We start from the raw sequence: 26054 nt of genomic DNA, 5'->3' as shown, positions 1-26054 counted from the left end.
AAAACTATTTATAAGCTATTTCAAATAATCGTTATATAATATTGTTGATTTAGATTTAAAAATTACTAAGTTCAATTTTTTCGGCCAAAATTATTGAGATATATTAGAAATATTTTTTTAATATGACTTCTTTACATCTAAACGTTTAGTTTTATACTCCTCCTTGTTTTAAATGTAAGAGTAGTATAATTTACAGTATTACATTTAAAATCGTAGAAATACAAAAAAAAAAAAGTCAAATCACTTTTTATATTGTTGCATTGATTTTATCCACTCCTTTTATTTCTTGTCACGACAAGCTAAGTATCATTCGCTGCCTGGACGGCTGAGTAGAGACATAAAATCTCGGGGGGAAAAAAAGAAGAAAGGATCTTGAGAAGGTTTGGATTAGTTTTTATTTTTTTTAGAAGTAATTTTATAATGTATGAGATAAACATGTGATACAAGTTTTGTTATAAAAAATACTTCTGAGAACTCTTGGGATCTGAAGCTCACTATATTTCTAGAAAATTAAACCATATTACTGATGCTCTAACTAAAGAGAGACTATTCACTTCTTCTGATCTGGATTACTACTCGGGGCATTTTAAGAAAGTTTCCTTGAAAGGTAGTTTGAATCCCTTTTTAGATTAATTTCTTTGTTTTGTTTAGGCATGTTGCCTTTTTCCTTTGTATGAAAAGAAAACTTCTGAGATGGTAAAACAAACGCTCATTGGCATTAAATATAAGTATATTTCTCCCTAATGGGATTTGAATCTTAATATGTTATTACCTCTGGTCTTAATTATAAGAGCTAGTTAACTAATTTAAGAATATTAAAGAAATAAGTTAAGTTAGTTATTTGTAATAAATAAGTGTAATCTTTCTTAAAATATCCCTGCTAATCAACTGTATTGGCTATAACTAACATTGTTAAAAGAACTACCTTGGACAAAAATACATAAATATGAGAGACAATGTGGACTGAGGTCTTATATTTAGGACCAAAATAAAAGTCAAACAAGATCTTATATTAAGGACCGGTAGTATAATGTAACCATTTTGAGTAACTCTCCAAAATTATAAATGAATACTGTAAATTATCTCTCTCTCTTAGATAGGTTGATAATAATAAACGCTGAAGAACATAGAATATAAACAAAGTATATTAGCGCTCCAGGGTAAAGTTGCTTGAGCTGGTGTCCTAAAATACAAGGTAACTTTCTGGTTGAAGGTTTCCTTCATAAGTGAAACCAAGATGATATAGCCTAATTGCCAAGTTGTGTGGGTCTAAAAAGGGCTTGGGACATTGGTGAAAGTGATATAGTTCTTCGGTGTGACTCTTCGAAAGCCATTCATCTTATCTCCGGTGGTGTCAGCAGCTTGCACGACGACGGGGCTGTGATCCAAGAACTTCAGAACATGCTCGAACGGTCTTGGACAGTTGAGTTATAGCTCATTCACCGTGAGGATAACCAGATGGCTGATGCTCTCGCGAAAAATGCTCTGAATGAAGCAATGGCTCTAGAGAATTTACGCTCTGAAACAGTGCGGATGATGCTTAGGTCGCTAGGTGCAGTTGAGTTTAGTTTTGTTCTCTGTTTTTTTTTTGTGCAAGCGTGTGTAAAAAATTTTTTTTTTTAGAGATTATCAAGATACTTGGATTGCTGGATTCTCAAATTATCTCGGGAATTGTAGTGCCCATGAAGCAGAAGAATGGGCAATGCTTATTGAGTGCCACTTGCAGTACTAACTTTCTTGGACATTAAACAGTATTTATTGAGGAGCTGGCACGTACAAATCAATTTTGTACATAGAGATCGCAATATGATTGCCGATAGCATGGCGAAGAGGGGTTTTATAGCTGCTTCTTTGCTTGACACGGCAACTCAACATATGAGGGCCCTGGTTCAGAAAGAAGGTATGGGATCACAATCCCCAATGTTTTAATTCTTGCTATTGGCCTCGGCCTCTCTTATGCACTCCAAAAAATGTGTATAAAAAAAAAGTATATCAGCACTTAATGATTAGTTCGTTTGTTTTTGCTTGTTGTGCCACAACTTGAATGCAAATCCTTTTGTCCATTAATTAATGAGGCTTGATAAACTTTGGAGATGTCGAAGAGCTGTTGCTGCGTGCATTAAATTTTGCTTCCTTTTGTTGATAATCATCTCTCCTTTGATAATGTAAGTTAATAATAATTTAGAATGAAGTTCCAAAAGATTTGAAGATTAGTAGAAGTCATTTGTAAAGATGTGACGCAAGTTTGAAACTCGAGTTCTCTTCTGGAAGTGGGAGTAACCTAGTAGTCACTTGAAATTGATTTCAGTTTAGCACCACAAAACATAGGGATAACTTTTGGCTATCACTGATCAACTCACGTTATGAGACTATTTTCGAATCAAAGTTTTGACTTGAAAATAACTTCCGGTCAATTGAAGCTGGCTTTTCAATATAAGGTATAACTTCTAGTCATTAAAAAGTTATTGAGAATGCATGGTACCAACTGCCAGTTATTTTAACTTTAGGTTTAAGGAATAACTTCTCAAAACAAGAAATAACTTTCAGTCACTTCAAGTTAGGATGTCTTTTCAATGAATAGAACATCAATGACTTCAAGTTGTTGGAAGTTATCAATACTAAAGAAACACAACTTGAAATCTCATAAGATTGGATCAAATGGCTAAGGCTGTTTTAACTTAACTAAGGATTACGAGTTCGATCTCTTGAGCACACAACACTTTAAGGTCAAGAGCGTCAATCTTAATGGTTCCCGTCATGTATCGATTTGGATTAGTCTAATTTGTACTTTGATTGTTGGTCAAAATATTAGTGTGGGGGGGACATAAATTGAGGTTTCAGAAAAGCTTAACTTTAGGGGTGAAAATAGGCTAAGCCTCTATCAGGTCCTATAACCTAACCTATATAAAGTCTAGCCTAGCCTATTTGGTAAATAGGTTAAGCTTACATTAATTAATCTTAATAGCTAACTCAACTACTATCATTATTATTTTATTCACTAATCTTAAAATACATGAAAAATTGAAAAAATAGTAATTTGGAGTTCAACACAAAACCTAATGTGGAGGTTAAGTTGTCATCACTCATCAATCAGGCATATACATCAGACACTTCCCAATCAAAATTTACATGTGAAAGTACATGGATATTTATGAACAATTACCCTAAATTTCTAAGAAATCGATCCCAACTTTCAAATAAAATCAAACTAGACTGGCTAAGCAGCTCAAATTCCTTCTGAAAGCAATAAAAGAGGAGTGAGAATCAGACCAGTAGCAGAAGATAGTCATCGGATTTAAAGATGATTCCGGTTAGGGGGAAAAAGGTCTTGCAGATCTATTGATTAAAGAAAGGCCGAAAACATGAATCAATCCTTATAGAACTTTAGGAGTAAAATAACCCACGAACATACGAAATTCTCCCATAATAATCTCCACAAAACTTCCATCGCCATAGGAATTTAAGTACTATAAAAAACATGAGTAGCATGGCTAGTTGCATTGTCACTGGTTCAGTAATTCTGAACTGTGCGTTCCAAGACACATCAGGTAAATCAACAACTCACAAGATAAGAGGCCATAACATTCAAGAGTTCCCGCCAGAAGATAAGAGCCAATTAGGCTCAGCTTTACAGCAAGCATAAATCTTAGCTCAAATTCGTTCATGAGCTTCTTAGCTTCAGGTGTATTCACAATCCAAACCCAGATTTCCAAGTTTAGATCAAACTTGCCTCATCTTAGTTAAAGCAGCATCAAAAACTAGAGAAGTGCCAGTCAGTTCATAAATTTACAAGATACTCCTCTTGTCCTATTTATAAGGCACTTCCAACAAGTTTTACGCAGACCAAGAAAAACCTTAAACTGCATTAAGTCTTCATTAAAATATAGCAACTTTTCAACTTTACCCCTATTTAATATATACCCCTTTCAAAAAAAAATAACTATCTATACTATAATAAATGCAGGACAACATGGTAAATTCATGGTAAAAATTTAATAAAGTGACTTATAAATAGGACAAAAAAAAACCTTCTCTCTCTGCCCTATAAATAGGACCAGAGGAGTAAAAGGTGACAAGTTAATAATGGGCCCTCTCATCATTCTCTAATTGCAAGCTTTCAATGCCCCTGACGGCTCAGTAATCGAAAAGCCACGTTACTCAATTCTTTTGCATCCACTTAGGGTATGTTTGGATTGGCGTTGGGCAAAACTGACTTATAGTCTAACTGACTTTTATAACGGCTCAGTAACGCGATTTATGTTTGGATAGGTGCTTATAAAAAGTCAGTTGAAAAAGTTAAAAATTGTTTGGATGATTAATAGAGAAGTTAGTTTAGTTATAAAATGACTGAAAAGGGCATGAACTTTATTGAATAGTAGTGTTTGAAATTTTATGTTTTTAATGTGATAATAGTTTAAAAAAATACATAAAATTATTATGATAAAATATAAATAGTTTATTTGTGAAATTATAAAATAAAAATATTTGTTACAGAGAAAATTTTGAAAACACATTGTAGATAATTAATTAAATATACATAAAAGACAAACATGAATATAAATTAAAATTCATTTAGTCTCTAATTAAAGTAAATGAAATCATATAACTAATTAGATCGTAAGCTTTGCAGAATTTTCCCATAAGTCAGTTAGAAAAGTTGATCCAGATTGCATTGGATAAGTTAGTTAGAAAAGTTACTTTTTCCCATAAGTCAGTTAGAAAAGAAGCCCTATCCAAATAAGCTTTTGAGTCACAATAAGTCACAAACCTCAGTTTCACGCTTCCCCATATACTTTTACCATTCCTAACGGCAATCCAAACAAACCCTTATGCTGCGTTTGGTATGATGGAACTTGGGCCAAAGAATTGGAAGTGGAAGTGGAACCTATAAATTGAGCTGTTTGTTTTGTGTGAACCCACTTCCTTGTGGAACCCACTTCCATCAAAAATGATGGAAGTGAGTTCCTTGGATAGGCCGGTGGAACCCATATAAGTTCCATGGAAGTGAAAATTTCTGGACAATATTGTCCCAACTTATGAAATATATGGACAACTTTGCCCCTCTTCCAAATAAAAAAGAAACCATATGATTTTCTCATCTTCAATTGTCTTTCCGCATCCCACAAACTGGTGGGAGAAAGCAAGGGCTCGTTTGAAGACACAGCGAAGACCAGCAGATATCGCAGCAAAGCATAGCGGAAGTTCCAGCGAAGGTAGGAGCGCAGGTCGACAAAGCACTGAAGAGGAGAATAATAGACAAAGGTGATTTTTTTGATCGATATGCTTTTCCTAGATTTAGTTTCTGCACATTCTTCTTCTTGTACTTTTTCATAGGAATTTCTCTAGGCTTTGTTTGAAGCTCATTCTTGATTGTCTAATTCTTGTTTTGTGGGGCTTAATTGCATCTATGGTTGATACCTCTTAAAAAATATTACCGTACCCCTAATGCTTTCTAATTTTTTTTTAATCAGAAAACACTCCCATTAAAAATTGAGAATCTAGAAATAGAAGTTAAATTACTTCTAAGCATTTACAAAAGATTGATATGTGGCAGAATACATTAGGTGTAGATTTGTGAGCTAATTCATACAACTTTTCCCACTGCTTGTTAAGTTCTGTTTTGTTAATTCACACATTTTTCATTGATTTATGAGGACCCACGTTATTGTGTAGCATGAACAATAAAAATTTTCAAGTTGCAATAGCACACGTAATAATTTATAATATTTGTAAATAACAGTGTGGGCATTTGGTATGACTCTTGAATAGGCATAGGTAAGTTAACCAAGAAAAAAAAGATGAAAAAAAAACCATGACAAACTTATTGTTTACCAAAGCTATAGCATATATATCAAAACTAGAAAGTTCTGACTCTTTTGGTATACTTTGGGTGAATTTATTGCCATGCTCTTATTCATAGTCTTATGTTAGGTTCATTTTTTTCTTAATATTTATTAGTTTTTGCAACTCCTTATAACTCTTTCAATTGAATTGGATTTTGTAACTCCTTGTAACTCAACTTTCTAAGATGTTATTACGTTTTTTTATATAGCCATGGAACCTGAAACAAGTGAACTAATTGTGCATCTGTTGGTTTGGTGATTGCATGTTGTATTTGCTATGTATCAATGTTTTATGAGTGTCTGTATCACTGTTTCTATGCGTAGACGACGAATTCCTCGTCATCAATACACTGTGGACTTCTATTCTAGGAGAATTCATCTTCGAAATCTAGTGTATAACAGTGATACCACTTGCTTTCACTAAATTAGAATGAATAGGGCTACTTTTGACAAATTATGTCTCATGCTTGATGTAAAAGGTGGTTTAAAACCAACTAATAATATGTTGGTTGATGAGCAAGTTGCAATGTTTCTCCATATTCTTGCTCATCATGTAAAGAATAGAGTTGTACAATTTTATTTTGGGAGGTCTGGTGAAACTATAAGTCGATACTTTAATATTGTCTTAATGGCTATGATGCGATTGGCTAAGGAGCTGTTTAAGAAACCTGAACTGATTCACGAGGATTCAATAGACGAGAAGTGGAAGTGGTTTAAGGTATAATGTTATTGATTACAAAATTATGTAAATTAATTTTATCATTCATTTAATTGTACTAATATCATTATTTGGATGTTATTTCAGAATTGCTTGGGTGCCCTTGATGGTACCCATGTTAAAGTAAAAGTCCCTATGAAAGACAAAGCAAGGTATAGGAATAGAAAAGGAGAAATAACTACTAATGTGCTTGGTGTTTACTCCCCTAATGCACAATTTATATATGTTCTCGCTGGTTGGGAAGGGTCAGCTGCTGATGGGAGAGTTTTGAGAGATGCTATTAATAGAAGAAATGGAAACTTAAAAGTGCCTCAAGGTAAATGTTATTTTTTTTGTATATACTTGGAAAAATTAATATCTGTATTGTTTTGAAGGTCTTCCAAAATATTATTTCTGTAGTAAGTTGATAGCTTTCTAAAATTATTTATCATTCTCATAATTTAAATTTTTCCTCATGTAGGACAATACTATTTGGTAGATGCTGGGTATACAAATTGTGAAGGATTCCTTGTGCCTTATCGAGGTCAACGATACCATTTAAGTGAATGGAGAGATGGAAGACATCCTGTAAATGCACGTGAATGCTTTAATTTGAGGCATGCGTCGACACGCAATGTCATTGAGCGTTGCTTTGGAATGTTAAAATTACGTTGGGCTATTCTTAGAAGTCCTTCATTTTACCCTGTTCGAACTCATTGTCGAATAGTCATAGCTTGTTGTCTTTTACACAATTTGATTCGTCAACAAGGATCAGATCCTCTTGAGGCTGGATTTGAAGAAATGGATATGGATATATCTAACACAGATGTTCCACCTATTTTGACAATTGAGCCATCTAATGCATGGGGCAATTTTCGTGAGACATTAGCCAATGAAATGTTTGCTGACTTCATGAGACATAGGGATAGTAGATGAGTAGTTATGAATGTAGCGGAACTGTAATTTATTTACATAAGTGGATTAGTGTTTGTGTTATCTTATTACATGTCACTTTTCTATTATGAGTGGCCTAATGTTTGTATTGTGTTATTGGTGAAATGAAAATATTTGTTTTATAGTTGAATTTACTATTATATAGGATGGTACTAACAACAATTTTCATGGGTCATTTTACTGTTTTATTAATTTCTTGTATAGATAATGGAAGCAGAGGGATCATCCAAAGGAAAGCAACGTGTTTGGACAGCTGAAGAAGATGCCTTGCTTGTTGATGCACTGCTAGTTCTTCATGAACAGGGCTGTTTAATTTCTGATAATGGTTTTAAGACAAGAGTATTTACTTAATTGCAGAAAATGTTGACTGAAAAGTCTCCTAGATGTGGCATTAAGGCTGATCCTCACATTAGATCTTGGTTGAAGACGTTAAAAGTGAATTGGCAAGCCCTATATGACATGGTTAATGGAACTAATACATCAGGATTTGGATGGGATCCAGAAAATCATTGTGTTACAGTTGAAAAGGTGGTGTGGGATGAGTACATAAATGTAATTTTTATTACTTAATGTTTATTTTTTTTATAAATCATGAAATGTGAAAGTTTATTATATATTGTTTGCTTTTATTATTTCTAGAGCAACAAAAAAGCTTCACATCTTCGTGGAAAAACTTTTCCCCATTTTAATGCATTATGCACAATATTTGGAAAAGATAGAGCTACTGGAAAAGGGTCAATTTCTGGACTGGAAGGTGATCAACTTGATGAAAGTGAAATTTTCCCACAACTTGATGCAGAAAACATTGATGATGATGTTGATTTTGGAGAAGAAACAGAGCCTTCAATTGCTGCTTCAATTGGAGAAGCCAATACTGCTACAATTGCAAGTAGGAAGACGAGAAGAAACAGTAGTGATCGTGATGACCTTTACATGGAAGGGCTTGAGAAAATAATGACTACTACTTGTCAAAGGATTCAAGAAGCTACGGCAACTTTAGGATCTCATGTTCAGACGCTTGCAAGGGTTGCTGTGTTAGATAAAAAACGTGACTCTCTTTATAATGAGTTATGCAATTTGAAGGAGCTATCTTCTCATGAGATATATGATGCATTATTTAAAATTAACAAGGATGAAAATACCCTTGCTATCTTCTCAAGCCTTCCATATGAGGCAAAGTTAGAAATGGTTCGTAAGGTGCTTGCGTAGCTAGAAATGATGGTGACAATGCTTTAGGTCATATTTTCATTACACATTATTGGCCATGTATTTTGTATATTTTGTAAGTAAGGCCCTGCCATCTATTTTTTGGTATATGCAGGGATATATACTATGGCCATTTGTGCTAATTGGTCGGTTATGTTCAAATCTTCTTTTGGAAGATAGTGACTTCAATTGTATCAACTAGATTGCAATTAAATTATAATATATACGAGAATATATATTAGGGATATGTATTATGGCAATTTATATTATAATATAATTTGATTGTCATTATAAATATATTATCTAAATTTAGATATAATTATTAATTTTAATGTTCTGTTTTGTTGTATGAATAATTTAGATATAATTAATGCTTGTTTAATTATAAAAGATCTTATGACTTATCATTTGATTTGATTCAATATGAAAATATATGATTTAATTAGTTGAGAAAATATAATGGGATATGTATATTATTGCCATTTATGCTGTAATATATTTTAATTGTCATTATAAATATATTGTCTGAATTAGTGGTCTATTTTTAATATTTTGATTTTGATATATTTGTTGGTGCAATATTTGTGCAGTATAATTATGAAAAGAAAATATATTATAAACAATCACACTGATCTAATTTAAAGTCAAATGACAAAGCTACACTGTAACATAAATATGCCTAAAAAAAATTTGTATCCCATAAACCTCTCTATTTAAGAAGATTTATCACCAACTCTGTCTTTGCATCAAGTGAAAGATGAGAAAAAATAACACGTAACTCATCATCTCTAACCAACTTAACATAAGCTTGTTGGCGCTCCTCATCAGTTATTCCTTCTACCTTCAAGACCTCATCATGAAGCATTTCAAACTCATTAACAACTTCATTATAAATATGTGGATCTTCTTCAACAATCTTGCCATTGTTGAACACCATGTTAAGAGCATCAAAATGAGGGAATGATTTTCCACGTAACTTCCCAATTTTCTTGTGGACCTATATAAATGATCAAAACAAGTAATTACAAATTGCTCACATTAAATTATTAATAATTTTATCTATGGGCTTACCTTGATATAATCATTCTATACATTCTCTTCTGCAATGATACATTTTTCTTCAGCATCCCACTGAAATCCCAAATTATGTGTATCATGTATCATCTCATATATCATAATCCAATCTTGTCTAAGTTTGTTTAGCCGAGAAACAATGTCAGGCATAGCTTTTATCCCACACCCATCAACCTCATCCTCCATCAATTTTTCTATTTTCTTAAATAAATATGGTTTGAACTCATTTCCAGCCATCAAGCTTCCTTCTTCTTCCACAAACTTTAATAAACATTCAATTAGGACCTCATCCTCCTTAGGAGTCCATAAGTGAAGATTTCTTGCCATATCCTTGCATAATAATAAAGTCAGAATAGTAATAAAGGGAAATATATGTAGTTTAAGTCCTTCTAATCACAACAATTATATTCAACCATCAGCACTAAATAACTACAATTTGAGACTAAACAACCAATTCTAGAAATTAAAATTTCTCTTCAAACCAATTTTAATATATGAAACAGTTTCTAATATATAATAGTGAAAGAAAGTACTTTCAGAAACACCATCTTAAATCTTAAAACAGTATTTAACTAATAATAGTAACCATGAAAAGCAATACTCCTGCATAATTTATCATTGAGATTAACATGGACTGTCATATATGTTCAACTTATTAGAATAGTTCGACACTCCTGCTCTCTGTACCAACGTATACTACACCATACAATTATTTTTTTTTAATTTCTTCCTTTTCATTTAACCAACCATTATTTTCTTGAACCTTTACCCAGGAGATCAGAACATGAATAAATATTGATGAAAATAAAAAAAGCAATATACAAACTCACAAGTTCTTCTACCGAAAAAAAGAGAAGTTTTCAATCGCAGAAACTTACGGGGGCAAATCTTCATCCTCAATTTAGATTGGCACAGATGAGGGAACGAAGGCCAAGGAGGAAGAGAAATTGATGGTGTTGCAGTGCCTTGTGGAGTATATGAATATGAAATCGAAGAATGCGAGGCAGAGGACGTGAGGCGTAGCGATTTGTTGAAGGAGATAATTGGGCCAAAATGAGCGACTAGGGCAAGAGAAATTTCATTATTCTATTTTATTTTTTTACTTTTTTAATGAGGGCAAGAAAGTCTTTTTATGTTACTTTCACACATTTTATCTTTTTTTTAATAAAAAAGTTTACATCAATTCCACATTCATTTCTATCACACCAAACAAACTTTTAAAGCCCACTTCCAGCCCAATTCCACTTCCACTTCCACTTCCATTTCTACTTCCACTTCTATCAAAAGCTTTTCCATCCTACCAAACGAGGCATTATAGTTTTTGATATGTTCGCAACAACATCATTTGTACAAAAGCTGTTATATGCTACCTTTGCTTAATATAAAAGCTATATAACTAATTTAAGAATATTAATAAAATTATTTAAGTTAGCTATTCATCATATGTATGTTGATCTTTCTAAACTATCATCTTCAATTATGTACATTGGATGATTAATTAAAATTATTTGTTGGTAAGATTGGAATCTTATATTTAAAACCATATTCAACCTTCAACTAGCTCTTATATTAAGAATTAAAGGTAGTACTTTCTTCTTTCCATATCTTTTTGCGTTTTAGGTTAATTTCTTTGCCATTCGTTTTAAAATCTGTCTCTTGTAATCTTTATCACTACAATGTACTGCGAAAAAAATGCTAGGTTAAATGGTTATAAAATCACAACACGAATAGTGAAACTGTGTGGTCATTTACGACTCTGTGGGCTGATTAAGTTTGGGCCCAGAACAATTTATGAGCCAGTTAAAGGTCCATGTAATTTAACTTAATTTTGAATTAGGTCCCTAAATCCCCCCCTCATTTTATTACATCCTTTTACTTTCCATACATCAGTCGTTGCGGTTAAATACTGAGTAACACTGTTTTCACTAGCCCGTTAAGTGTAAGTCTGACCGAACGCTCTTTCTCTCCCCTTTTTTCAGTGCCCAACATCATATCCTTCCACACCATACTCCTGACTTGCAAATGATAATGCACAGTTGCTTCGAGGAGCTACTTCATGGTGGAAGCGACTCCAGTCTTAAGCAAGGGACGATCGATGATGTGGTCAAGGAGATCTAGGAGCTCGCAGAGCTAGAGAACACCGGAGGAAATCGCCGTTATCGAAGATGTAAAAATTTTGAAGAATATATGAGGATATGGGGAAGAGAGCCATGTACTTGAGTTCATTTTGGAGGCAGTTGTGATGGAGGGAATCGATGAGAAGGCGCTCCTCGATGAATTTGCAGGCAAATAGAGACGGGGTGGAAGGAGTGGAAGACAGTGCCGAACCCACCATGACCAGTCTCTAGGCATAACTGTAACCATCCTTTTAGTACTTGGAGTGATTAGCACTTTTGTTAAGTAAAAGGCTATGTCTCGCTCTGTTTCAAACACAAAAAACAAAGGCCCTTAAAACTTCAATGGAACACTAAGAGTTCTCACTTAAAGAGTGATGAGTGAGTAACTACAAGTGAATAGATGTAATTAGCAAGCCACAAATTTGATAGGGTACAGTTCTTTTGACCTCACTAATATTACACACACACGAATAGAGAGAGAGAGAGAGTGAGTAATCATCGTTGTAAACAGATTTGGTTTAGTTTGTTGGCTGTAGCTAACAAGTGGGGAGGTTTGTGTGAATATTTTTTGTGCACAGGATAGAGTATCAAAAGATTTTTACTTGATAGAAAAACAAAAGCAATAAACCAGTATTGAAAAACAAAAGCATGTAAAAGTGACATCCTCTAAAGTCTTCTAAACTCCATCCATCATTATATTTTAGCCAGAAAAAAAGTCAGAGAGGGTCCCTAACTTTGCAAGCGAGGAAGGAAAGGTTTTTATGTAGAGGTTGGAAGGGGATCGTAAGAATGATTGTGAAGAAAAGAGCTTCATCAAACATGTTTGGCTAGTGGAAATTTTTAACATTGTTAATCAAATCTAACAGTAAGGACTAAGGAATATTGCTGTAAAAAGTTAAAGGAGCTAATAAAAAGAAAAAAAAAATTATAGAGACCTGATTTAAAATTGAACAAAATTACAAGGACTTTCAAATTAATTTTTTCAACAAAAAAAAAAACACTTACTTTCAGCAATTGCAATGATCTCCTAGAATTATTTTTTTGGGAGAATAAGAGAGAAGGACTAATAAAGAGTAATATTTATGAGAGAGGATCATAAAAATTAAAATTATTTAAAAGGACCAAATATTCCAATATAAATCTAAAAATACCATATTGTCCCTCTCCAAACCTTCTATTTCTCTAATATTCCCTCCTACATTTTATTTTTAAAACTAATATTAATTATTAAATTTTACAAAATTAAACTTGACTTTTCTTAAAGCTTACAAACTGTGCAAAAATTAATTAAAAAAAATGCAAACATTGTCCAGTGATGTGAAAATTAATTTTCTTTATAAAAAGTAAATTTTTATTTTCAAAACTATCCCAGATTTTAATTTAAAATAAAATTTATATAATGTTATTAAAATTTATATTATTATATAAAAAATAAAATTTGTATAATTAATTTTTTATTTTATAAGAAACTTATATCAGATTTAAAATAACAAATTCATGTAATGATAAGAAATTTAAAGAATTCAGATAATTATTATAATTTTATAAGACCCCTCCTCAAAACCATTTAACAAAAGCCACCTAATTATATGGTACACACATAGAAACACATATATAAAAGAAATTGTATTTCACTCGAACGAATTACAACAAGAGGATATATCGCTAAAAAATAATTTTTTTAAAATAAAAAAATTTTAAATATGTTAAAATTTCTACCTAATACTTTATTAATTAGTAGATTAAGATAATACAAAATCATCATTTTCCCCAAAAAACAAAAAGAAAAGAAAAACCTTATTATCATTTTTTTGTATTGTGATTTAATATATGATTTATTGAAATTTTGTATTGAGAATATTTTTCGGATTATGATTAAGTATTGTCTAATAAAGGCAATCATGGTTACATATTTTGTATAAAATTATAAAAGATTATCTGAATTCTTTAAATTTCGTACTATTGTATGAGTTTTTAATTTCTAAATCTAATATAAATTTCTTATAAAATATAAAAAATAAATTATACAAAATTTTTAAATTTTTTAAAATTACGTATATAATAAATTATATAATAAATTTTATTTTTAACTAAAATTTGTGATGGTTATAAAAAAATTTATTTTTTATTTAGAAAATAAACTTTAACTTTTACTTGGCTGAATAATGTTTGTATATTTTCTTAATTAATTTTTCACGCAGGTTGTAAGTTTTGAAGGAAATCAAGTTTAATTTAGTAAATTTTATTAATTCGTATTAGTTTTACAAAATGAAATGCACGAGGAAATATAGTAAAAAAATTTCATTAATTCGTATTAGTTTTACAAAATGAAATGCACGAGGAAATATAGTAAAAAAATATAGGAGATTTGGATAAGAACAATATGGTATTTTTAGATTTATATTGGCATATTTAGTCCTTTTAAATAATTTTAATTTTTATTATCATCTCTTATAAATATTACTCCCTATTGGTCACACTCTTTAATTCTCCCAATTTATTTCTTACGTCATCAAAAGAAGAATTATTTTATTTTAGCCCGAATGTTTTTGGAAATTATTCTTGACCCTAGGAAATCTATGAAATCTTCTTTTAGCCCTATAGCTGCAAAATTATATTGGGAAAATTACACTCAGGTCCCACAGAACACAATTAATATAAAAAAGGTCCCTCGAAATCACGAAATGATTCTGAAGTCCTCAGGGACCTGTGTGTAATTAATTCTAATTGTGAAATTACGTAGTTACCCCTGTTAATTTGAACCTATTTACAACCTTAACAGTGGCTGTTAACAACCCGAGAAGAGGTGGTTAACAACCTCAACAACGTCCCTGGTATTCCACAGAGTGAGTTGTTATGAGCACTGCCGAGGTTGTCAATCACGTCTTCTCGGGTTGTTAACAGCATTGTTGAGATTGTAAATAAAATTAGAACCTATTTACAACATCAACAGTGGCTGTTAACAACTCGAGAAGAGGTGGTTAACAACCTCAACAACGCCCCTGGCATTCCACAAAGTGAGTTGTCATGAGTACTGCCGAGGTTGTCAATCATGTCTTCTTGGGTTGTTAACAGCCACTGTTGAGATTGTAAACGAATTGTTGCAATAAAATTAACAAGGGTAAGTAGGTAATTTCACAATTAGAATTAATTACACACAGGTCCCTGGGGACTTCAGAATCATTTCCCGATTTCGTGGGACCTTTTTTATATTAATTGTACTCTATGGGACCTGAGTGTAATTTTCCCAATTATATTTCTAGCATAAATCTACCCCAAAACTATTATTTTGCCCCTGGACACCTCATAAAAGCTTAATTTAAGTCCAGACATTTTCACTAGTTCCTGATAGAACCTAGAGATTGAAATTACTTTAGTTTGTCCTAGAGATGATACAAATGTTATAATTTGTTACACTTGGGATCATATTGCATTGATAATGGACATACCCCACAGGTGTGACATTATTAATGTAATTTTGGGGTTTGGATTTTTGGAGATAGGCATGTACCACTAATAATGTACTAGATATCTGTTGTACCCTATATGTATGAAAATATTTAATGCATCTTTTTATGGACTTTCGTATGAGCCAAATTTATATAGCACAAGAGGTTTTCTCTGCGCATGATTACAGTTGCATTGCATAATTAAAATTTAGGGGGTGTTTGGATAGAGTCAAAACTATGGTTTTAAAAACGCTTTTACAGTATATAAAGTAAATATGTAGAGAAATTTATCTCGATTTACGAACAAATGCTTTTGCTAAACCCAGAAAACCCCATATTCGTGTTGGGAATCTTGTGTTAAAATTATATTGTGCACATCACATAATAAGAATTTCCTATTATTTGTTATTATAGTGCAACCTATATGACCACTAATATATTAGATCCATAGTCTCATATGTCTTTAATATCATTGTATGTACTAAGATGTTGAGATGTTCGCAATTAAGGTCATCAAGTGCCGCAAGAGCATTAATAATTGCATGTGGCCATCCATTCCATGTTTGAATAAAATTTGAGTATTGGTTAATCTAATATGTAGTTGTTCTACCTTATAATTGCATTATGTGATAATTTCCCAAATGATCAGGTATGACTTGAATTGGTTGCTGACAACTAAATTGCCTTAATATGTATTTAGGGTGATTTCATTCTATAATATTAAAGAGTAAAATACATCAACCTCCCCTCTATTTAACCTAAGTTACAAAGACTTCTCTTTTATTTTGGAAACATATATGGACCTTCCTTAAAATCAAAATATATATTGCACAAACCTCCTTTCTAGTTTAGAGATTCAACTCTCATCCACCTATTCGTTAATTGACCATTAAATCATAAGATTGATCCATTATTTTGACCAAATTACCCCCTTCTTAATATAAATATTACTAATAATTATCATTTAATGACATATCATACATCTTTATTTGAAATTAAAAAAATAATTTTAATAAATATTTTAATATTTTTTGTTATACTATTGAATTAACTACCATATTATAAATTTTATAAATACAAATTTTTATTTTACAATAAATCTTGTTTATTTATTTAAACTTACTTGTGATGAAATGTTTTAAATATATACTAGTAAAAAATGTTTTGTAATTGTATATATGTATTTTTAATAAAATTATAAAGTTATGTCTTAATTTATTAAATTTAGTAAAAATATTAAATAGATTATTAATAAATATTAATATTAAAAGATAAACTACAGACTTAATATAATGAGGGGTAAAGTAGGAAACAAGGTTTATTCTAATATTTTTTTAATTAAAAAATGTACGTAAAGAATCTTTTCTGAATATTCGTTAATGGTGTTAATGGTTTGGATTAAAATGTATGTTATCAAAATAGAAGGGAGGTCTGTGTAATTAAGATAAAACAGAAGGGTGGTCAGAGTATTTTACTCAATATTAAAATATATAAGAAGAACTAAAGCAGGACAGATTTCAAGTGTTGCCAAGCAATATTCTGAAATCAATTGGCACATTGCAAGAGATTTATATGATTGTCAAATCAATTGGATATATGGAAGGTTTTGTCTCCCATTTTTCCATTAGTTATTACGAATGTTAAAAATTGTTTGTATAATTTTAATAATATAAGTGTATATACATCAAATAGTTTCGTGAGTTAATTGAATTTAGCATACCTAAAACTTAATAAAAGTAAGAGAGGGTAAATACCAAAATGTGGACCTCGATACACAAGTTGTTATGGTCATAGCATTGGGAAGCAATCCTATAAGCCCACAGATGTTGTAATGATAAGTATCATCCAATCTTATCCTCAATAAGATTAGTAGCATTACATAATTCTCTGTTTAGATGAGCCAAAACTATTGATCTTGAACTAAATTTTCCAACTAATAAAAAACATATTCATCTTTATCATCAAATTCATGCACGAACTCTTCTATTTGAGAAAGAGAACATGATAGTCCACTATTGCCACCATCTTGGGGAGATTCAAATGGGTGAACTTTTTCTATGTTATTGCTAAATAGGGATCCTTGTTCCACAATATTCATCTCATTGCTACTTGATGCTAGGAGTGTATTTCCTACATAATCATTCATTGCTTGTGAAGTTGTGATTCAACAAGAGCATCATTTGGTAAATCACATATGTTAGCATGCAACTCTCCATGTGTCACTTGAGTTGAAAATCTTTTGGTTACTTACCACATTTGTTTTATATTTGCATCATTTTTCAAATTGCATGTTTGTTATTATGATGAAGTTATGCATGTAGGATATTGATATACTAGAATTGTCACATTTTGATTGGGAGGAAGTAGCATTTCTTGTCTAATAACTTGCTTCATTTTGCTTAAGGTAATGTTTTGGTCAACTTTGATTACTTTTATATTATTATGCTCAAATGTTAAATTGCAGCGCCATTAAAAATTCATCCATTCACAGAGATATACGCATGAACTCCTTTTTATGATGGATTTTACTTCCTATATGTTGCATTGTAAGTATTAATAAAAAATAAATTATGCAAATAAATTAACTCCACTGTATTGTTATATTTTTAAATAACAGTCTTATAATGAAAACATATTTATTATCAACACAATGATGTCGCTGCAATCTTAGTAAGACAGAAAAATATTCATAATTAAATTCAACTATTTATTTATTTTTGTTTAAGAAAATACGTATTTCATTTTTCTACCTATATTCTTTGATTTATATTGTCATTTATAAGTTATTGATAATATATAAATTGCTCCTAAGCAGATTCACTATATTCCCTTTAACCGCATCTCAATTAGATATGATTTTTTTGCATTTCTTGTTTCCAATTGAATTCCCTTTGTTTTTTCCCCCAATATCTCTTTCTTTATATTTTTACTATTTATATATTTAATAGATATACTTAAATTAAATAAACATATTTAATTGATTTGAATATATACAATTAAAAATTATATATATCTCTGTTAATATTTTCATTAATTTCAATTTTCTTTAAAATCATTAAATAAATAACATCATTCAGATTTATTTTTAATTCAAAATTTTCCATTGCTTTAATTTTAATAATTTTATCTTTTATTATTTATTTTAATATCCCTAAAAATTGTTCAGTTTTTAAAAAGCATGAAAATTGAAAAAAAAATAGCGAATAATATGGAGAGAAAAAAAAAGCAAAAAATAAAGCTGAAACCATTTTATGACGATCCGTCATTTTCATTTGGTTTTTACATTATTTACGTCCTATTTCTACCTTCAAAAATAATGCGGAACCAATAGTTCACTTGATTTCTGCAGCTCACTTTCTTGCGTATGAGATATTCTACACATTTTACCAACTTTATAACCAAAGCAAAAGGTGGATAAAAGTTACTTCCAAATAACATGAGACAAGTTCTATTGCAGAAGTAGTCATATACTTTTATTACGAAAAAAAATCATATATTTAAAAAAGAATAGAGCTCAAATCAAAATCTTGAGATCTTAAAATAAAGAAACAATATAGTACAAGATAGTCTTGCAATATAGTAAAGGATAATCTTGCTGTCAAAATAAGAGACACTAGTCTAGAAAAAGTACAGATATTTCGAATTGTTAAACTCATCACTCACCCACTTGAAGATTAGAATAATAAAATGATAATCAATAAGATGAAAAATCAAATTGATGACTATAACAGTGATAAATTAAAAAATAGAAAAAAGAAATAGCATACCCACAAATAGCATGGTAAAAAAGTAAAAAAATGAGTCAAACATTTGGAACCAAGGATGAAGAAATATTAAAGCAAAAGAATGGAAGAAGATAGAACAAGTAATGAAACTTGAGAGCAACAAGAAGAGTGAAATCGGAAAGATTGAAGTGAGAAAGCAAGCTTTAGCATGCAAAATATATAAAAGTGGCTTCACGGGCTGGCACAAGGATGGAAAGTTGTCATGACAAATCAAGTTCTGGAGTAATAGGAAGCCAAAGGAGGATTCGGCTGTATTCATGCAAAAAACTATTTCAAAAAGAAACAAAAGTCATCATTTTTTGCGTGAACAATTTATTTTTTAATTTGAAAAACATAATTGTTGTGTCAAACTAAACTCATTCTTTGCAAAAACGGTTTCACTTTCATCACATTCATATCACAAGCTGTTTGAAAAGAACGACTTGTATATAATTCTTAACTTATTCTTACAAAAACAGGTTCAAATATAACATTTTGATAAATACTTTAAACATCTTAGTATTTTGGTAAACACTTTTAACATTGTATTATTTCATTGTTTTTTTAACTGTTTACAAAAATCAAGTCTTTAGCGTAGTAGGTTGTAGGGCATCAATAGAATCATTATACTTAATTATGCATGAAGATACGGCCTTCTGTCCTAAGATGCTGGCGTAAGAAATTCAGGAAAAACTAAGATTTTTACAACTAGCTTTTCAGTCATCAATTAATTTACCAGTATCTTTAGTTGGTACCTCAGGCATTTAGGGTGATCCGGAGATTCCTCTAATAGACCAGTCGATCTTTCTAGCCAAGAGGAAGTGAAATGATAAGATTAAATGTCTTATTTTATTCCTTAAGTACGGTCAAGCAGCCCAAGTCCTTATTTGCTGAAGAAAATCCTCCATCCCAAGGCTTTTCATATTCCTTTGTCTTTAGTTAGCTTTAATGTGGACAATACATCAACGTCAAATTCATCGAGAGAAAAATCTGAAACTTCAGCTTGTGTTTACTAGAAGAAAATACCAAACCTTTATCAATAGTTGGCGGCTCTTGCAGTTACGTTACGGAAGACATAAATCATCTTTGTTCTTTCTTTACTTTTGTTTCTTTCAAATCTATTAGCTACTCTTTTCGTCTTCTATTTTTAACTCTGTATTTTGTCCCAAACTTCTAATATTATAACTCTTTATACCCATTTATTTGCTTAATATCATTTTGCCTTTACTTGAAAGGGATAGAATACATTGTATCAGTTTTTTTGTGTTTGGCTTTTGGACATGTTTTGGATTTGAATACTGTTGTGGATAAGATCTCAAAGAGGTAGAGATTATTTTTATATTTTATTCAATTATTTTAATGTAACTTCCGTTTATACCAAAGTGATAAGGACACAGTTTTCTCAATTCAATTAATAGGATAAAAAGAAAGAAAGCAGGTTTAAATCAGTGGAAACATTACAGATTTTTAAAATTTTTCGATACACGAAAAGTACGTGCAAATCAATGGGGCAGCAAAGTGATAATTTAAAAACATTTGGAACGAGTGGAGTTTTGTAACTACAAACTTTTGTCAGCCAAAAGTGTCGTTCATTCATATTCCCTGCATGCACATACACAATAGTTAGATGAAACAATGAAAATTAGGTCTAGAAAGAGTAAATTAATGTAAATTAAGATGATGATAAAAATTCTCTGAAAAATAAGTTACAAATACTAGTTTGTAAAAGTTCAAAAAGATATATGTAAAAGTTCTCAAAAGTATTTCTTTTCCCACAAAGAGCTCATTTTTAGTGGGAAAAGCTGAAACAAATGAGCATTAAGTTTATTTGCTCCATATTTATGTTAGCATGATTATGTATTTGAATTGGAGTTGAACAAAAAACATGTTGAATGAGTGTAATTTTTAAGATTGATTTTGATCAAAATTTAGTGAGTCTCGTCGAACAGATATTTCTGTTGGAAACTTTTTTTTTTTTTAAATATTAAAAAGTGATCTTGACAGAACTGATTTTGTTAGACTATTTTTTTTTTTATCATTTTCATTTTTAGATTTGCAATTACCAGAAAGGATAAATCCTTATCACTTTTTCTAATATGCCTTTATTATTTTTTATTAATTTTTAAATATAATTTAATATGTTATGTGACTACTGTAGACTGTAGTAACCACTTTTAACCTTTTGATTTTGGTGTTAAAATAAAAATGTAAAGAAAATTATTTTTCAATTTTCAATCAAAAAATATTATTTTTTATTTCAGTATTTCAATTGAACAATGTGCCTTCACAATAAATATAAAATTATACTCCTCCGGTCCTTAATATAAGATCTATTTAATTAATTTGATTAGATTAAAAAAGTTAGGCAAGTTAGTTAATTATAAGAAATATAACATGTTTTTTTTAAAATACTATAATCATTTTTTTTAATACCCCTCTTCCTCTTCTACTTGATTATGGTTGAGGGAATATTCATAGGGGTAATTTAGAGAAAATTGATAAATACGAAAAATAAGTATTATATTTAGGACCAAAATCAATTCAACAATTAGGTCCTATATTAAAGATCAGAGGAGTACTAAGATAAATAAGTAAATAACGCAATGCTTGATAAAAAGTACAAATAAACAAAGAAGCAAACGTGAAATAGGGAAAGGACACTATTACTCAACCTTAGCCTGATTTATTCTCTATTTTACTTAAATGAGGGTAAAGATGTGAAGTGTGATTTTGTAAAAATTAAAATCGAAAATTAGAGTATTTACTTTTTGCTAAATCAATTTTTCTGGTTTTTAAAATGATTTTTATTACGATTACTTTAGTAGGATAAATGAATGTTTTATATCGTCTAATCCTAACGTAGTTGACCAAAAATTGAGACGTTAAAATTTTAGATGTTGACAACATTAAACATTCTCAAACACTTAATAAGTGATGACATGACAAAATAATTTGACATTAACAATATTAAAGTTCAATAACTGGAAAAAATACTTTGTAAAATTAAGAGATTAAACAAGTTTGAAGATTAAAATACACTTCTTTTTTTCTGGTTAGATATTTTTATATAGCAACCAAAACACCTGATGATAATTGAAAACATTTTTTTTATAGAAATTAAACTATTTTTCACGATTTTTTTTTAGGTGGGGACCAAGGACAGATCTCAAGATTACTCTATAATGTCGACATCGTTGGTCATTGTTTTGCCATACACCAAACATCCCGTTGTCTCTTCTTCTTGCACAATTCATTCTTCTTTTCTGTATAATAAACACTAATCTGTGATTGTGAATGCTCTTCTCTCTCTCTCTCTCTCTCTCTCTCTCTCTCTCTCTATTTCATAGTTTCTGTGTATTGTGAAGATCCTCTTTACCTCTCTTTCCCACATTCATCAATATCTTTTCTTCCCTTGCTGCCTTACGTTTCATGTAGTCCTTCTCCTTCACATGTGAAATCAAACCCTAATTTTCTATATGTGGAAGGAAATTTTAATTGGATGTGTTTCCTTGACTACAGAAATGACTGTGGCAAGGAGAGGTAAGGAGGTTCTTCAAACGCACATTCCCCAGCTTTGGCGTTGCGCGGCGGGGCGGTTTCAATTAAGTCAGGTGTGAATGGATTCTTTAACTTCAGTTTTAAATTGGAATGGACTCGTGTATTTTTGATAGAATTTAAGATAAGTTGATTATTCGTTACTGATAAATAATATGATTTTGGTTATTTATATTGATCTATTGATTGATATGAGGTTCTGAAAGAGATAAAACTGAAGTACTTGGTTGAGAAAGTATATCTAAGGGTAGGCAAGGTAGTTAATCTCTTGAATATTTCAGGCTGGGGTTGTTGTTTCATATTTTGTGAGTTACTCCTCCATTCTTAATATAAGACCTATTTAACTAATTTGATTAGATTAAGGAAGTTAGATAAATTAGTTAATTATAAGAAATGTGATGCATTTTTTCTAAAATACCATAATCATTTTTCTTAATACCCTCTCTCCCTTTTCTACTTGATTATAGTTGAAAGAGTATCCATGGGGTAATTTAGAGAAAATTAAAAAAATATAAGAAATGGATCTTATATTTAGGACTAAAACCAACTCAATAATTGGGTCTTATATTAAGGACCGGAGGAATATGTTGATTAAAACTTAGTCTAAGAGTGTTTTTGAGAATTATTATGCTTAATCAGTTTTGTGTGATGTGATATAAGCTCCAGTCTTTAATATAGAAATTAGTTAACTAATTTAAATAAATTAATGAAATTAGTTAAATTAGTTATTTATAATAAATATGAGTTGATTTTCATAAAGTATCCTTTTAATCATGATTACCCTTAGATAAAAACTCCCTTAATCTGTGTAATATGGATACTTTAGAGAATGCATTGTAAATTTGGGAGACAAAATAGATTGAGATTCTAGTTTCAACCAGATCTTATATTAAGGATTGAACATGATATATTTTCTTAAATGAATACTAGACTCCAAAAATATACTTCTTCGGTTTTTAATATAAGATCTAATTAATTAGAAGGTTGATCTCTTGTTTCTTATATTTATCAATTCTTTTCTAAATTACCCCTATTAAATAATTAAATACCATAATATACTTATTACTCTTTGATAATACACCTATATATTTTATAAAGTGAGGGAGTACTTATTACTCATTAATTCCATATATACATCAATTCTACCATTTGATATTTTTAATAAAATAATTTAAAACATTTTTTGAAATGTCAGTTTTTCAAAGAAATTTTACTGAGGGTATTTGGAAAATATATATCATATTTATGATTATTACCTCATTTAATTAATTTTTTAATTTAATTAAAATAGTTAAATAGGTCTTATATCAGTATCAGATGAGTATAACTTCTCAGATAAACATTAAAACCAGCAGTTTCTCATATTTAAATATTCAAGCACGTCAATCTTGCAAGAATTTTTCTCATTTTTAGGTTGCATTGAAAAATCGAGTAGGAGAAATGTAGCCGACATACTACAAATGAATCTAGGACTTCTAAAGTTTTTTATGCATGAAGTTTGTCCAAAATTCAATACAAACTATCTCTACCTTATATTTTATATGATTTTTGTTTTAAATTTTGAAAAGGGACAATTATATATAACCACACTTTTAAAAGAATTAGAAAAAATTTCCCGACAAAGAATCTTGAAATTACAATATTTCAATTTTAAAAGAAAATTTTGGAAAAAATGCCACTAGCGAGGGGTTCAAAATTTTAAAAAAAATAAAAGGTCATGAATTCCAAAATTCTAAGTTGGATTTACTTTCTTTTATGTTATTTTAAAGTGTTAAGTATTTGAATTAAAATATTATAATTTTAAGATTCTCCCAAATAGCCACTTTTCGAGCCTAGTCCTAAACCTAATTAATTAAACGAAAAATGGAAAGTAAAAGTTTCATTGAAATCGTAATTTCATTCAAGATATCATTGGATACTAAACAATTACTAGTGAGGGGTTCAAATTTTTTTTTTTTAAAAAAACAAAAGGTCTTGAATTTCAAAATCCTAAATTGGATTTACTCTCTTTTATGTTATCTTGAAATGTTAGATACTTAAATTAAAATATTGTAATTTTAAGATTCTCCCGAATAGCCAGGCTTTGAGCTAGTCCTAAACCTAATTATTAATTAAATGAAAAATGGAGAGTACAAGCTTAATTGAAAGTGTAATTTCATTCAAGATATCATTGGATGCTAAACAATTTTTTTCTTATTTTTACTATAGCCATCTTTTTGGTAATGGGATGTTTTTTTGATTTCAACATCTCATTCCCTTATCTCCTTAGCATTGAAGGCAAGGATTCATCATGGGCCCCTAATGCTGGCGGACTACCAAAATGGATCTATTTTGATTTGTACTTGGGCCTTGAATGTTGCAAAATGCGTGGAAGAAATGGCAAAACTGTCAGAAGTGGGATTTGAACCCACGCCCTCTCCAAAGACCAGAACTTGAGTCTGGCGCCTTAGACCACTCGGCCATCCTGACCTGATGTGGGGTATGGAGAAGGTATTTTATGTTTTATATAGCATTGGTAAATTTAAACGCACGATTTTTTTTTGACCGGAATTCATGGTTCATATTAGTAACATACTACCTTCAATCTTAATTATAAGAGCTAATTAACTAATTTAAAAAGATTTTAAAAAATAATTTAATTTAGTTTGGTAATAAATAGTCTTTCCTAAAGTATAACATACTACCAACAGTCTTTCTTAAAATATCTTTACTATTCAAGTGTGTTAGTTAGAACTATCATTATTTAATGATTATTTTGAAAAAAAATGTATAAATATTAGAGACAAAATAAATTAAGGTCTTATATTTATGACTAAAATAAAAATCAAATAGATCTTATATTAAAGACAAGAGGTAGTATAATAAGAATGATACCCGAGAGTTTGCCATGTAACATTAAACATTGGAAAAATTGACTTTTAGTGGTACTAGGAGCCATGTAATGAGTCACTGCTAAAAGCAAAAAGCGTTGACACTTAAAATTAAGTCACTATTAAAACTATATTTATAGACCAAGTCGTGACATATGTAGTTATATTTTAACATTGTATTAGTACAATACAGTATTTTGTAATGTTCTTTCTTAAGTTTTACTTTGTTTCATTGGTTTAATTTGAGTGGTTAGTCTTGATTAGTTTAATGTGATTAGGGCAAGATAACGTGAGAGTTTGCTCCTCCCATTAATTTGTTCTCATAATGTTCTTCTTTTTAAATGTGACTCTTATTTCTCAATCGTTCATCTTTTTTTTTTCCCCCTCTCTTTAGTTTTTGCTTGTTGTAGCTTTTATATGCAAACGTGACATTTCTTTCGGTTGAGAGCCTGTCTGGTATGCACTGAGATGAAAAATAGTTTGCTAAAAATATTACGTTTCTTCAATGAAAAAATATAATATTAT

The 26054-nt window shown here is 30.3% G+C and overlaps 2 protein-coding genes and 1 non-coding gene across 3 annotated transcripts; 2 read left to right on the top strand and 1 right to left on the bottom strand.

Moving 5' to 3' along the window:
- Positions 1-6343: 6343 nt before the first annotated feature.
- LOC114745612 (protein ALP1-like) lies at positions 6344-7476 on the top strand. The gene is made up of 3 exons (XM_028933770.1): positions 6344-6561; positions 6649-6877; positions 7022-7476. The coding sequence occupies exons 1-3, from the start codon at positions 6346-6348 to the stop codon at positions 7474-7476; spliced, it is 900 nt and encodes a 299-aa protein (XP_028789603.1). The 5' UTR covers positions 6344-6345.
- Positions 7477-7701: 225 nt separating this feature from the next.
- On the top strand, positions 7702-8703 carry LOC114745611 (uncharacterized protein At2g29880-like). The gene is made up of 3 exons (XM_028933769.1): positions 7702-7782; positions 7852-8046; positions 8134-8703. Exons 1-3 carry the CDS (start codon positions 7702-7704, stop codon positions 8701-8703), a joined length of 846 nt encoding a protein of 281 aa, XP_028789602.1.
- A 16342-nt stretch (positions 8704-25045) lies between these two features.
- TRNAL-CAA (transfer RNA leucine (anticodon CAA)) lies at positions 25046-25128 on the bottom strand. Its single transcript has one exon. It is a non-coding gene; the product is annotated as a tRNA-Leu (tRNA).
- Between the last annotated feature and the right edge of the window lie 926 nt (positions 25129-26054).

The sequence above is a fragment of the Neltuma alba genome, unplaced genomic scaffold (assembly GCF_004799145.2).
Source record: "Neltuma alba isolate B1F8T4 unplaced genomic scaffold, ASM479914v2 tig00004736_pilon, whole genome shotgun sequence".
NCBI classification, from domain to species: Eukaryota; Viridiplantae; Streptophyta; class Magnoliopsida; order Fabales; family Fabaceae; genus Neltuma; species Neltuma alba.
The sequence above is the reverse complement of the archived record's forward strand: the minus strand, read 5'-3'. Positions and strand labels throughout refer to the sequence as shown.